The following is a 16102-nucleotide window of genomic DNA, read 5'->3' on the forward strand; positions in this document are numbered from 1 at the left end:
AATAAGGGTGAAAATCATGATTATTTGTTGAATCATTAAAGTCTTAATGACGAAAAAAGTGGAATTTTAAAACATTTTTCTTTCAGATGGCATCAGGTGAATTGCTTGCAAATTCAGAAAGCATTGCTGAGAAAAGAAGCAATACTCTGTCTCCTACAGGCACTAAACAAGTATGTGTTGTTCATATTAATTTACATTTAATCAGATTGATGGGCATCATTGTGTACTCTCAAGGGAATTCTACTCCTTAGTTTGCTGTGTCTAAAAAGTGAGGACTGTTATACTGATATGCTTTGCTTATATTCTCATTTACAGTATTACCAAAAACCTGACAAAACAAGCACATTGATTCAGTTTAACAACAGTGTGAATAACAGGAAACAGAGCAACAATGATGAACACAACTACATCTGTCAGCAGTTCACTAAGACATCATGTCAAAGATAATTAGCTGTAACATTGTTATGACACTATAGAAGAAATAACAGAACTCACCATCAAATAATCGTCTTTATCCTCATCTCAAAACACTTAAGTTCCATTTCAGTTGCCAAAATTCTCTGCATCAGAGATCATAAATAATCCAAATTAGTGATTGCATACATGTTGAGAACAATGCACAAAAGGAGATTAGATATGGGAAGACTGAGTATGCGTTTAGAATGATAAAAATCCAAACAGACAAATATGTTTCATTCATGGATATACAATAAAGGAATATGAAAGTTTCCAAATCATCAATGAACGAATGAAGTCTTAGAAATACAGGCAAAGCAAAGCCAGAGCTATATTTCATGGGATAAATTACTTTACATTAAAGAATATTTTGAAGTCTTTGGATCCTGGATGTAAATGTAGATCATTTGCTACGTAAAAAAGTGATAAATTGGAGTGGGTGGTAATATATTTAAGTGCTTAGGAACGTAGGATCCATTTGTAATAGATTTAAAGACCTAAAAATTCCATTTTGCAAGCTGCTAACATAGAAAAATACTACAAGATATTAAACAGTGATGTTTTCTAGAAATTCAGCTAATAATACCATTCCCTTCAGTTCAATACAAAATGTCCTGTAATCTGATGAGCCAAAATTAAACCTAATTAATTTTCTTACCTCCATTCCAAGTCAGTGGGAGTTTCAGTATTGACTTGCAGCCCAGATTTCACTCAAAATTTTGTGACTGTTCCAAAGAGTGTCCCTCAGGAGAATCACCTCAGCAGATGTCCATAGCTCTATTTTGCTAAGCCACAGCTTTGTCAGTCCTCATCAGACTGAGCCTCAGCTGCCAAGGAGAGAAGTCAAGGGTATGCGAAACCGCAAATATCATATGAGAATTGTGGCAACTACGATGCCTCTACCCTTTTCATCACTCCATACTTCACTTAAAGAGGCGGCAAGTTCTTCTCACTAGAACCTTGTATAGTGGGCCAAAATCTCTGAGTTTGTCTGTACTTCTGCAAGCTGCTTTTGCAATATTAATTTGCTTCAAATATAACCTTCTTAAAAGTGTGCTAGACCTTCTTATGGTACATTGATCCTCCTGCTTTTTTGGTCCCATGCTGCCAAAGCCTATCTGGCAGCTTGCTCACTCACAGCTCACCTGCCATTCTTTTCCACAGCATTTTCCCCAGGGTCTTTTCCCATCTCTTCAAGGGTCAGAGTTCATCAGGGGATGCTTGTGGGAAGCTTGAACTTCATCTTACAACTAAATTGAATTGTTTAGTAAAATAGACACTGTAAAGCCCCAACCTCCTTCCAGTCATTATTTCATAGATCTGGCATGAATCACATTGCTTTGAAATAACAAATGCAATAACTTGGAAAAGCATCTATATTAAAACTATTACATATATTAACATGTCTAGAGGACCAGGGCACATATGAGGTTCTATTTCTTATAATTTTTTAAAAATTTTTTGTACTAATTATTAGATCATATTTAGATCAGTAAAGCAAAAAGAAAACCAAAATAAATATACCACCACACTCTTGTACTGGATACTGCCAAAGAGACCTGTTTTGGAAAGCAATGACATTCAGTGTATCACCCAATTTATGTGAGTGGGCAGTTCATAGGTGATAGAAACATTGCTTAGTAGATTACATATTTGTGTACAGAACTCAGCAATGAGAGGGTAGCTTAAGAAAACATTATGCACACCTTTGCTGAGAGCCTTTGAACAACTGACATCAATCTGAATATGTGATTACATTCATATAAAAATCAAGAGGCAGAGAAGTAATTAACAAAGCACATAACGTCTTTGAAGCTTTGTGATTAAAACTAATGCGTTTATGCCTCACCCAATTCTCTTTGAAACATGATGAGAGGGATTTTTTTTTTCCTGGATCCAAGTTAACATAAAAATAATTTTTACATTTCTTTTCTTTTAATATTTGGCAGGATCTTGGAATAGCTGTCAAAATAAAAAAAAAAAAAAAGAAAGAAATATAAAATGCTTGGAAAATGTTATAGAGGTGTTGGTTTAATTATTTAACTCTTGAGCATGACTGACAACTCTTTTTTCTCAAAGAACCAACAAGTTGGATGTTAATATATTTTTGTCGCTATGTAACTGTGTTCCATTAAAATGTAATTAGGCCACCTACTCCTCCTCCACCTTCCCCTTGCAAATGCTCACATAAACAGAACCTACAGGAAATCCACAGGTTGCCCTTTGTTTGTAGAAAGGTACTTTTTGTTTCATTGTTACTGTTATAATAAATGCTTATACATAGTTTTAATAATATCTTCTAAAATCTGTTTGAACAGTTTGAAGTTCCAGCAAGCTGCTGCAACATTTTCTGAAAAATTATCCTTTCTTCCATTTATTTCTGCTTCTCAGAATACATCAAGATTAATTAGAAGAAATACTGTTGCTACATTCTGCATGACAAGGGATGTATTGAATGATAACTCTTTGTCTTTTTTTTTCCTTCTTTCTTCTCTCTTCTTTCCCCTCCTGATTGGAGGAGAGGAGTATATTGGCTGATATTTCAGCCGTTCCAGCTGGTGAGGATCTTGTTTCACAGGATACAGAGCTGTCATCTTCAGCCAAAGAGGATAGTTTACAGACTGAATTCCTGGCACAAGACACACCCTCCGGAGATGAATATGAGTGTATATCACCTGATGATATCTCTTTGCCACCGCTTTCTGAGACACCAGAATCCAACCTCTTACATTCTGAAACAGAGCTAGAAGAGCAGTGCTGTTGTAGTTCTCATAGTCTGCATGTCAGTTCCTATAGCTTGCAAATGCAGAAAACCACTAGTATGATAAAACTGATGGAAGCATCTGACCTCTTAACAAATTCTGCTTTTGCTGATGCTACAAATAATAGAATGGAAAGCCCATCAGATCACTTCGAAAATTTTTGTCTCTCTTTAACAGATTCTGGTCCAAAAGTCAGAGCAGTATCTCCTTTGACTTGCAGCTCACAAGGAATATCTGAAACTAGCACTGCTTCCTGCCCTATAAAAGCCAAACCAGTGCAAAGCATGATGAGTGAAGTGTGCAAAACACATTTACAACACCTTGAACTTCATAAAAGCATGTCAGAAACACAAGAACAATTGCATGCCTTAAGTAACTGTACTAAACCCCAGGACAGGCTACATGCTTTGCCTGATCCGTTCTCAGGTTTCGTGTTTCAATCAGACGCCACCAGAAGCTGTCAGAGGCAGATGGTTACCCGAGAAGAGATTAAAAGTTCTTCAGAAAAGAACAGCATGGCCAGCCTAACTGGACAGGCGCCTAACTTCTCCCAGCTTCTGTCTAACAAAACCGTCATGGAAGGCTCTCCGGTAACTTTGGAAGTAGAAGTAACGGGATTCCCAGAGCCTACACTGACATGGTGGGTAGCTTACAATGAGAAGTAGTAAATGTACCTATAAGTGAGCCACCATGAACCTCTTACAACCAAATCAATTAATCTGTAGGCTAGAATAAATGGCTTGTATCCTTTCTACTCCACACTTCTGCCTGATTTCCACCTTCAGAATTGTTTTCGACAATTAACCAACTTGAAATAATCTCTCTGTACCAAATTTTATGAATGGTAGTATCAAACTACTGCAAACATACCCCAAGGTTTTTTAAGGAAAAGCGTCATATAGTTTTCATATTCTGGAATATGGCATTCTACTTGTTCAATGCCTTCTTAAAATAATTGCATGCTTCAGATTTACCATAAATAAATTCACCTGCATTTTCCCAGGCTCTGGGCACTATGTATGGACAGACACATAGATATGCATGCACACTGAAATATTTATACAGTCACTACATATAGATGAGGACACAGTTACACATATGTGAAAGTCAGTTATGAAAACCAAGGCAGGTTACAGGTTAAAAAAACCCACCTAAATATCTACACTAACAGAATCAGTTTATATCATATATTGGTGTGCATGGTCTATCTCTTTCTTAATTGCTATGTGTCAATTTAGATTACTTTATACTGGATTTAGATTACTTTTATACTGGATTTAGATTACTTTTATGCTGGATTTGTGAGAAATACAGATGATGTAATATGAACATTTAAAGTCTAAAAATGCCCTGCCAAAAGGAATAGGGACTTAAAGAGGGGCAGGATTTCAAGATTTTTGTCCTAGTTCTATATGTTGTTGCATGCATTCCTCCGATTTTACCTCATTTGTCTTTTCTCCACTTATTCCATTAGTCTTTCACAATGGAGGCCTTTCTTTTAATGTATTAAAACTAAATATGCCTCTTACTGGGAAAAAAATGATGTTAATATTATTATTACGCTTTTAAAGAATTAAACTGTAAGTTTTTGTTAAACTGAAATTTTTTCAGTGGCACTGAGAAAACTACTGGACACTGCAACCTTGGTGCTATACTCTGTTGGTATCAATAAAGTTACCTTGTTTTAAATACCAGTATTGTACAGATTGAGGAGTATTATTGGTGAAACAAGATGTTCATTTTATTGTAAGAGAGCATTAATTTAACTCGAAAATATATATACTGTTGATAGGTTGTCTTTCAAAAAGATAGCATTCAACTGGAATAATTTTGCAAATTAGAAATTCATGAGAACAGAAAAAAAATGTCGGTGTTTTAAATTAAAAATTCACCAATAATGTGTATTTTGTACTGGTGTAGAAATATTTTCGGTTATACATGTGGAAAAATATTTTCATGTTTGTGTTAGGTTAAATGTAGCCTGTGCTGAAACATCATGAGGCAAGGAGAGACAGAATTTTCTCTAATTTCCATTTTTAAATCAGGAGTCAATACCAATACATGGTGAAAGATCCTCAAGTATTAGAATATGACAGCAGTTCCCTGGAGTAACTCCTGATGCATTGTTCTATCCTGTTTGATGATGTGAACTAAGTAAATGTTAAGTGGCCTGGGATGGAAGAAGGTTCTTGACTGTCATTTATATTGAGGATACAAGTTTAGAACGTTTTTTTGTTGATCTTTTAGAACCTTTTCATTAGTTGGATTAACTAACGACCTTATTAGCAAAAATGCTTCAGCACAAAACCGAGGGCCCAGGCCCTCAGGTAACCTCTTTAATACTGCAGTGAGAGAGGTGTGACTTGTGCGTTGAACACCATTTTCAGAACCACATTTTCTACTGTTAAGATGTATTATCCAGTAATTTGCATAGTTTAGCTGTTCTTACATATTGACAGATTAACTTCAAAACTGAGAAAGGAGAGCACAGTAGTGTTCTCTATCCTCTGCTGTTAATGTAGTGTGTTACAGAGATTGCCTGAATTTGCAAGGTTCTGTGTGACATGAAGAGATAAAACTCTGACTTGAAAACTGACTCTCTGCTTCAGGTACAAGAAGGGCCAGAAACTGACTGCAGATGAGCACTTAAAGCTTTTACAAAAGGAGACAAAGCATACTTTGTTCATTCAGAAGGTGTGTGATAAAGATGCTGGCCTCTATGTTGTTCGGGCTAAAAATTTGAACGGCACTATCTCATCAAGTGCCATTCTTCACGTGAAAGGTAACAGGCCACCTATTGCAAGAATAGACTGGATAATGCTGTGTGTCATCTATATTGGTGTATCACTAATGTACTGGCTATTCACAAAATAAGTACAATATTGACTGCACTGGACTTAATCATCACATGTTAAATTTATTTTCTTACACTGCATTTTCACAATATGTACCAAGCCACTTTTATGGCAAAATGGATATATTGCTTGTTTCTTTACTGGCAGTTTTAAGTGCTTATTTTACTTTCTCAAAGTGATGTTGAGATAAAAACTTCCAAAGATATTTCTAGAATCTGAGGCTGAGTTTTGCTTTCGAAAAATGTAGGCATTGCAAATCACTGGAAACAGTTTTAATGGCTGTAGGTTTTAAATGTCAATATAGAGCCAGGCAGTGCTCAGATCACTGTATATTTTAGGATATGTCTTCTCTTGGGATGGGGTATGGAGGGTGTTGGAGGTTTTTTTAAACATAGAATGTATTTTTTCCAGCCATGTTTTCTCGTATGCTTACAAAAAAATTTATTTTTAGGATAAAGCTTCTTAGTAAAGGCATTATATCATTCCTTATTGAACTAACATAGGCCAGATTTAAATCTGTCTCAGCCCAGCATATAGGACCCATAAATGAAAGCTGCAGTAGTTCCAGTAGAGTTGTGATTGTGCTACAGAATTGACTCAGAACCATCAGGATTTGTGTCAGCGGCATCTAATATACAATAGAACAAATGTTTACAAAATGAAACATTCCAGCATTCCACTCTGCTTAAGTAGATGCCCGTCATATTTTCTCTGTCTTCTTATAAAGATACAAATATTTCTAATAATCCTCTAAATTGTTAGTATAAGACAAGAAAGTTAATAATTTGACATGAGCTTTTGCACACGTTTAAAATTTTTAACACATTGATTTCAAACAGAAGCAACCAAATTGCAGAAATATTCAAAGGTGTATTCAAATTTATAAAAAAAGAAAAATAAGTGAAACAGAATTATCCTTTAACTTCAAAGTAGTAAATCCAAACCAGTAGTTTGTTCACCTACAGTTTGCATTTCCTTCTTGCCAAGGACAACCACAAATATTTTTTTAAAATAAAGTTCTAATTTGTTTAAATATTTCATAACAATGATGTAACTGTGCCAATGGAAGACTCAATTTATAAATCCTCAAATATAACTTCATTATTTAGCCTCAGTATTTGTTGTATTTATACAGTAAAAAGAGTTTACAAAGAACTACATGATTTTTCCTGCATCTTTTGGTTATCAGCTTTCGTGTTACAACTGCATTGCTGTGGAAAATTTTTAGAGAGGGAATATTTACCTTCTCTTGCATAATTTGCTGGAATGAAGTAAACTTTTTACTGTGTAGCATGCTATGAAAAGAATATATACTGTAATTGCTGAGGGTCATATATTTTGGCCCAGTGACAGCGGCTTTTGCAAAATTCCTGTAACTTTGAAAATGGAAAAGTTCTCATCATGATACAACCTCACAGCAATATGAGAGGGAGCAGGAGGAGGAAGTGGTGAACAGATGGGGAAACAAAGTCCTAACTAACTGGGTATTACCCTTAATGAACCACTTTCTAAGTTCCGTCATCTCCCAAAAATGTAGATTCATAGGAATTTTCTCAGGTGTCAATTTCACCTGTTTTCCTACAGTGTATTTTCCATTTCATGATAAAGGTAATTTAGATCTTAATAAATCATTGTAGAAATATATAATACCATTGTTTGTTTGTTTGTTAAAACTTTCCTCTGAGAATTTGGACATTTCTGTGAACTTTAGGTAAACACAAGTTGATTTTGTGAGTGTGGTATTGCATCTACTTTCAATCAGGAATAGTTTTAAATGGAGTTTTTAATGGGTGTGTGGATATCAGCCACAATTTTAATTGCTGCAAGAAACAAGATTTCAAAAAGAGTGATTAGAGATACTGGATGCACAGCAGGATGGTGAAAGTCTCCTGGTTTTAATGTTTTGCTTTGCAAACAAAGACATAATCAACACTGGTTACTGCTGTGCTGGCAATCTGGGTTTAAATACCCTTTATTTAAGGACTCAAATGAGTCCTTAAAAAAAATTCGCTAGAAAATTCCTGCTATGCTCTGTTTAGATAATCTAAAAAAACCAAGAAAATAAGGGAGTGACAGTGATATAGTCTCATGATGCACTAATATTTCTTTGACGGAAAAAACCACTCATTCTTTTGCAGCAATAATTTTAACATAGTGTTTCCCACTCTCATGGAGTTTTTAATAGTTTATACTATGCATGCTTTACTTCCTCCTTCTTTTAGCCGTACTGTAGAGCAGGGAATACGTATAGGTGTTTTGTATTGTTCTGGTTCTTTCTTGGTTTACAATGTTAGTTTCCCCTCATCACAGTCACGGTTTTGGGCCTATAGTTACTTCAAGATCCCAAAGTGTTTTCATCTTCCCTATGGCTCCCGTATAGAGAAGATGTAAGCCTCAGTCCCACCATCCTTACAAGAAAGAGATCGGGCATATAACTAACCTACACTCCCTTCCTCCTTCCCCATATGCAGACACCGATTAGGAAAATGGTGAAAGATATTGCCTGTCTACAAAGGGGTGTTTACACAAAGTACCTAAATTTGGAGGGGGAAAGGGATTAATTATTTTCATTTTTCAAGAGAAGCAGCTTGAGGTCACATGTTTGAGTCAGTAGGCAAAGAGAGGATGAGTCATTACGCAGATTGGATCAGATGTGGCTGGAGCGGCAATGGAGAAGGTGACTTCCTCCCAAATGACTGGTAAGGTATGCTTACTTCTGCACCTTTCTCTGGAGACTTTTCTAGGGTAAAGGAGTAATTTTGGTGTGTGGTCCAGAGGAACTGTGTCTTGAAAAACTACTGCCAAGACTTTAAAGAGGTTAAGAATGGTATTCAAGGAGACTGGAGCTCTGGATTATGGATATTTCTGATCAATTGAGTCAGGAGATCCGCTTAATATTCCCAATAAAGGAATCTTTGTGTTAGGAGCTTGACTGAGACAAAATCTCTAAACAATAAAGTGTAGTGTTAATTTAGAGTAATGCTGAGTAAATACAAAGTCTCTAAGCAGCATGGTGGGAATCTGCCTAGCCTAATTTGTGGAGAGGACAGGGGAAGTTCATAAAATTGCTAATATCACATTTCAAGACACCAGAGATTGGAAATTACATGCCTAGAGTAAATAGATTAAGAATAACTGTGAAGCAATTTAATTTTACAAATGGCTCTTAAAACCAATTTGGCTTGACCTGTACTACATGTGTGTGAGAGAGATCTGAGGCAGGGGTGAAAGCTGCGTGATAGACGGATATGAAGGTGATCTTTCCTCCTGTAGTTTTTGCATTGCAGCAGATTGATGATTTTTCCGTGCTTATTTGCCAGTTTGCAGCATAACTCTACTGGTTCCTACCAGTATACTCGTGGAATATTTAATATTTGACAAAACTACTGTCTGAAGCTGTAAGAGTGGTATTTCAGTACCACTGACTACCTGATTATCTTTTCCCACAGTGGGGGAATGGATCTGTTCTTTCTAACCTTTATGGTTCATGGGATGTCCAGCCAAGAAATAAGTTGCAATTAACAAGTTTTCTTCTGAGTTTTTGTTATGATATCATGGGAAAACCATTGGTGAAATATAACCATCCATTCTATTTTGAAGGTTGTTGTCAGATGATGAAGTCTTTTACAGCAAACTTTGTTTCCTGTTGAGGTCAAGCCTGTGCCTGAAAGAGTTGTAGGAACTGTCACTTCATGGGTTTTTTTGCACATACTTCTCTCTTTGCTCTCTAGAAACTGGTCATTTCAGTTTTTATGTTCTACTGCCTTACTGGTATAAAGTCAAGATGTGGTCTGATCATTATCACTGTCACCATTCCACTCAGATTTTTCTTTTTGTTTTTCTTCTTTTTTTTTTTTTTTTATGATAAAAACCATTCTGGTATGAGATGCAACATGACTTCACAAGGTAATCCAAACTGCACAAGTAGTGGAATCCAGCCAAGATTATCCCAAGGAGGGGCTGAAACCCACTTAATGTTTTCCACTGGAATACAAGCTAATCATGTTCTGTTTGTGACCTATTGCTAACTGCCTGCAAAGAGTAGGCAGGGCTGTAAACTTGGCTCTCTTTCTTGAAGTGAAGCTGGAGATCTCAAATTTCTGGGCTTCAGGTGCATGCAAAGCAATAGGGGTGGCAGCTTGCACGTGCTAACTTTCAACAGCTACGAACTGAATTGTCTGAGCTGCTCTGGCTGGCTAATACAGAGGTCACACCAGTTTAGCACAAGTACAGGAGAGTAAAACTTATGTTATTCTGCTTTACAGTATCACCTCAGTCCTACAGTACATAGGAAGAATAGAAAAGCAGCTAAAATAATAATAAAATTATTGCAATTAAGAGCTCACCTAAGAAGTGAATTTATTAATACAGTAGTCAAAATGTCTGTCTCATTATGCCAGCAGGCCCACCTTTGGCAAAAATAGCCTTTAGCTCAATATATTTGGATTCAGAAGTTGATGTGCACCTGTGTGTGATAAGCTGATTTTTGTTCCATCACAGCATAAAGAAAAAATTTTCATCCTTAAACAGTGGAGTAAGGGTGGCATGGCAGTTTCAAGCTCTGTCATTTAACACACATTTCAGTAACTTTCTGTTTCTGAGAAGGTCAGTTATAACTTTTGTTAAATAATTTGGAAAGAAGGTACAATTTATGTCAGAGGAAGAAGGACACATTCTTTATGTGATAGAGATGCAAAAAGTTCATTTTTGTTGTAGTATATGTCTTTGTGTGTCCTTCTTGTGTTAACATCTTCTGCTTTATATTCCCTGTTTCAAGAATACTTAGTCTGAATTCTGAGGTTGTTTTCTCCTTTTACAGTAACCTCGTAGGTGGAATATGAGTGGAACCTCAGGTGGTAGTACAGTGATTCAGTAAATACACCTTTACAGCTCATTAAGTTACAAGTCACAGAAAGCAGTGCTTTTAGTCAGTACAAACTGATGCTGATGATTAAAATTTCTTCAATTTTGATGGGTCAATTTGTATTGATCAGTCCTTGTAGTGGCTCAGGTGTCATCTGTCCTTCCAGAGTTGGCATGAAGCTAGCACAGAATCAATCTCATGTGTTTTGGGTATTTGCAATAGAAAAGCAATTACTTGCCCATCCTTCATCTGAATCAAATTTGTACTGGATGATGTGGTAGTACATGGTTTCAGTATTAATGATGGCCAAAATAGTGATGTGGTTGAAGTGGTAGAGAGGCCTCATTCTGCCCTTCATTTTTGTTGCAAATATCAATTCTTTTTATCTTTTCAATAACTTTTTTTTTTTTTAACTAAAATAATAGGGGTGGAGAAAGTGAAGAAAGCATGATGTACAACAATGCACTAAATAAAAAAATTTGCTCTCATGACTTTGTCACTTAAATTTGTGTGAAATATTTACTTATCTGCCTTCACTGAAACAATAATTCACATAGACTTGCCTAATACCTTACCAAACAACATGATTCTTCAGCATTTCCATGGAACTAATATCACTATGCTGATGCATGAAATTCTTAGGTGCTTAATATCCATGTTTTTTAGCAAACTTTATATTAGGTAGATAAATGATACATGCCTACTAACTGTCTTGCAAACAAGTTATCCTGAGTTCCAGGCATCAGTAAAGGCTCTCTTTGTCTTACAATGTGATGAAATTTATGAGAACAGATTTTTTTTTCTTCACTTGTTTCAGTTGTGTCTTTTAAAACACAGTGAATATTGATTTGATTACATTTTTTTTCAGTACAAGGAAAACAGCCAAACTTCATACAAAAGTTTGGACATAGAACTCTACAAGAAGGAGAAGATTTAATCCTGCATTGCACTATACATGGAAAGCCCAAACCACATGTCTTCTGGAAAAAGGATGATATCAAAGTGGTATCTGGAGATATCAGTGTATGTTCTAATGTTCTTGAAATTTTTCTTGGGAGAAAGGTAATTTATATTGCCTTATGCTACTAATTATGTCTTATGCACATTCTCTTCTTTTACAGATTGAGAAATTAGGAGATACCTATTACCTTTTAAAGAGAAATGTAGTCCTTGCTGATACAGGGAAATACATGTGTGTTGCCAGCAATGAAATTGGAAAGGCACATTGCTCTGCTTTCGTAACAGTGATAGGTGATTCGTCCTGCCAGCTGCATGCTTTTTGGCACCCTGTTGCCTTATTACATGAGCAACTCGTTCCCACTAATGTACATATTTTGTTTCAGGGAAAAACAATCCCCCCAAAACTTCCAGTGTAACTCAGGCTAAACCAGAATGGGAAGATGGATATTTTTCAGAAGAAGTGAATGTCACCACAACTGAGCTAGTACAAGCCCACCCACCACATGAGGGAGATCAAAGGCCAGTGGCTGAATGTACTCCAGTAAGGTAACTTGCATCTTACTCCATGCTACAACTTGTACTGCTGCAATAACTGTAAGCACCTTAATTTACAAAGCACACATCAAACACTCTTTCTAATCTATGAATTTTGGGGTAATGTACATTATGTGCATAATATGTGACTGCCTTTTTCACTTAATTCTTCATCAAAAGATATTTAATTTTTAGATGAAAGAGCTTTTAATTCATTAGAACATTGAGTCTTTGCAAGGTATTTATGTTTAGTGAAATATTTTTTTGAAATCTAGGCATCTCAATCTAGATTTTAATATAAGCTTGAAAAGCTCAAAGGCACAAAGTGTTCCAGGAGTTCAAATTGATGGAGCTACTTGAAGTTTCATCAACAGAATATATAAACAAAGGTTTCTACTAGACAAGTCTTATTCAGAAGAGTAAGTAGCAATCCTAATAAGACAGGAACTGTCACTGTTCATTAATTGATTAAAGATAATACTTCCCACTGTGCAATTTGAGATTAAATAAATGAGATGCATGAAGCCACTAGTCCCTGTGGTGACTTTTAGCACAGGATGAAATCTTGCCTCATGAATTTAGACTCTGATAAAAAAAGAAGAGCAGTTTTATTTTGTCTTTAAGTTCCTGAAGTTTATCTGTCTAGAGGTAGAGCAACGTGTAACCATAGAGGAACGTTGTTGCATATGTTGATTCAAAGGCTTTGTCCTTTTCCTTGTGAGCTGCCTGCACACTTTGCCTCATGTCCAGCTGACAAAGTGTTGATCCCACATAATTTGTTCAGGTTTTTTTCTGTAGTGCTGTGATAGGGCAGTAAAAAATAACATGCCAGATCATTGTAATTTTACTTAAGGCACATAGAGACTTCAGTATGATTAAACCATGTAGACCATACAGAAAGGTCAGATTTATCCTATTTTTTTCTCTTACCTTCTGTTGTTTATAGCCAAAAGTGTCTTCTGATCAGTAAAATGAGATTTAGAATATTTTATGTTCTCCGTAATTACTGTTTGTTTCATCTCTAATCTTGTGTTTTCTCAAAACCACGAAGAACTGTCTGTGCCACCATTAAAAATGTGGACAATATTAACTGACCTTTTTAAAACAGGTTTAAAGAGAAACTCTGGTTCCAAGGAGTGCATCTTGAACTTGAGAGGCCACAAGAGATTAACTTCAGTTTGAGACATGATCCCATTCTTCTGCCTGATGCAGTGGAAGAGAAGATGGACTGAACTGCAAGATGCCTGATCCCTGTGCAAGTTCATGTTGTTTGCTGTGTCCATTAGTAGATATTGGCCACGGGTGAGGAGCAGATGAATTTTGGGTGCTATCCAATATATATCTAGATTAAAATCTGTATTTTGTTCCTTTAAAAATAAATCAATATTAAAATTCACCTGTGTAGAGCATTTATTAGACAGTGATTATACAGTTTCTTGTGGGTTTGCTCTGGATTGTTGGACAAATCTAATAGAAGGTGATGAAGAAATATTCACCTTCAAAATTACAGATCTCCTTGGTGATTGCTTAGTACCCACTATGGTATTCTTCTACAAATTCCATCAGTGGTATTAATTCCATTAATAGGTCTTCCCACTAGCTAATATAGAGAATTAGGATTTAAACCAAAATGAGTTTATAACTATAGAATTCTTCAGTTTATTAAATAGTGTTAATTGTCAGATTTCTAACAGCTTTGAGACACTTCTAGGAGGCCAGGCACCAAAAGGAGTGGTTACTAATATTAGCAAACCTTGTCTAATGCTTGCTTAGTAACAAGAATATCTTCAGGGAAGAGAAAGTCTCTCTCTAAGGCAGCATAATGGAGAAGTATTCACTGCAATGCTTCTGCTTTCAGGACTAGATTAGTGTGACAATACAGTCCATTTCCAGTTGGTGCCTGTCATTGCAGTTCAAAGGAGTGGACTACGAAATTATATTAGTGCTAGCTTCAAAACACGTTTTTAGTATAGCCAAGGACTCTTCAATAAGAGAATTCCTCAAGAACCACAATGTCCAACATTCTGTCATTCTTTATATTCACATTGATTAGACCTACTCTGGTTTTGCATACCACAGCAATGCACTCACACTTCTCACAGAGAGCAGATAGGGATTTAAGCAGTGCAGCATTTTTGCGCTTCATCCAAGTAGATGTCATCTGTGCAAAACTGGCACTGAAATAATGTATTTAAGAATTGCTTAAATCATAATATCAAAATATTAGATATTTTTCTCCATCAAGGTGCAGGTTGCACAGCAGAATCTTAATTTTTTCTCCAAGTTAAAGTACAGGCAGAGAGAGGAAATGAGCTGAAAAAAAATACTATGTACATGTCTTCGCCTGATCACATAAATCACTTGCTTGACGTTATGGAAAAGTCAGTGGCATCCTGCCTGCAGAAGAGTCACAAGGCTATGTATATGTGCATATAAATATAGCAGCTGCAGACCGAGGTACTTGCTCTGCATATTTACCCTGTATCTCTCACAGATTTTTCCAAAATGGAATGAAGACAAGTGTCAAACATCTTATGGATCCCATGCAATTACTTTTCCCATCTAAGCCCCTCGTTTGCACGTGTTATTTAGATTTAAAGATCTCACAGAAAAAATTGTGTTTCTAACTGTACTCACATTCAGAGGACTGACAAAGTACATATCAGATGTCCATCCCCTCCTTCCCCCCCAAATTATAAACCCCATAAAATTAATGTTCTTTTCTCAGCTGGAATCTGTTAGTGTGACATATATAATTTCCTATTTAGAAATTCATTCTGTAAAAATTAAAGTGTAGAATTCAGTGCTTGCTGGTCTTGGATGCTCACCAGATTTAAAGTACTGGATTCTTTTTGCTTTTCCTCGATTGTTAGACTGTGAGAAAAACTTTAATATTTGAGGCTTTTTTCCTCTTGATTCACAAAACAACACTCAAGAAAAAAAGTTTCGATGCTCTTTTAAATACATGGGGCAAACCAGAAACCTATATATCTGTTCTTAGTTATGGTTTTCTTACAAAATAGTAGAAAGTGGGTTTTATAAATAAATAAAAATCCATCAACCTTCTTTTGCCAATGAGGAACACAGCTATTGCTCCAAGTGTTCCCTGAAAATGGATCCATTATGAAAAATGGTGTGTTTGTTTCTTTTCATTTTAAAAATCATAGATGTCCATGTATTTATTAAATGGTTTCCAAATTTGACAAAATATGTGTATCTATTAAATGCTAAGGACAGTCTTAATGTTGTGTAAAACTTGTCCCCAGTATAATGACATTAACTACTGTTTTGTGGAAGGAAACGGAACACTTAATAAATATATTCTTTACTCAGGGGCCAGGTTTTGTTAGTAGGGCCTGCTTTCTAAGGTGAAGTGCTGACAATGTAAATTTTTTTCTTTCTTGTTCCCCATATGTAAATGTGTGAGGATGATATATAAATAACATACAAGGAAAACTTGTCAAAAGTGACATCTGTAAATCTCCTTCTTAGGTATTTCCAGTGAGACTATGTAAGTGACTCCTATCATCATGAAGTTAGTGAAAAGGGACCCTGATAATGTGCAGTGCCGTTTCCAATAAGTTGTTCCCATATGAAACAGATAAAGTCGTTTCAAAACTTACTTAGTGCCTTAGTTACGTTTTCTACTTTGGAAGCAACTGACAGTGCCT

At 35.9% G+C, this 16102-nt stretch overlaps 1 protein-coding gene across 4 annotated transcripts in view; it reads left to right on the plus strand.

The window, feature by feature from the left end:
* The window catches only part of CCDC141 (coiled-coil domain containing 141), a 71442-nt gene extending 57615 nt beyond the window's left edge, over positions 1–13827 (plus strand). The window contains exons 24-31 of one of the 4 annotated variants that reach the window (XM_032115187.1): positions 87–170; positions 2975–3122; positions 3645–3858; positions 5828–6000; positions 11806–11960; positions 12059–12188; positions 12281–12443; positions 13540–13827. In XM_032115187.1, coding sequence (XP_031971078.1) covers positions 87–170; positions 2975–3122; positions 3645–3858; positions 5828–6000; positions 11806–11960; positions 12059–12188; positions 12281–12443; positions 13540–13663 — 1191 coding nt within the window. In that variant the 3' untranslated portion in view covers positions 13664–13827. Of the gene's footprint in view, positions 1–86; positions 171–2974; positions 3859–5827; positions 6001–11805; positions 12000–12058; positions 12189–12280; positions 12444–13539 lie in introns of those variants that run through there. The other 3 variants (XM_032115188.1, XM_032115184.1, XM_032115186.1) reach the window with 3 other exon arrangements.
* Positions 13828–16102: the final 2275 nt, after the last annotated feature.

Source organism: Corvus moneduloides, chromosome 7, assembly GCF_009650955.1.
Source record: "Corvus moneduloides isolate bCorMon1 chromosome 7, bCorMon1.pri, whole genome shotgun sequence".
Taxonomy (NCBI): domain Eukaryota; kingdom Metazoa; phylum Chordata; class Aves; order Passeriformes; family Corvidae; genus Corvus; species Corvus moneduloides.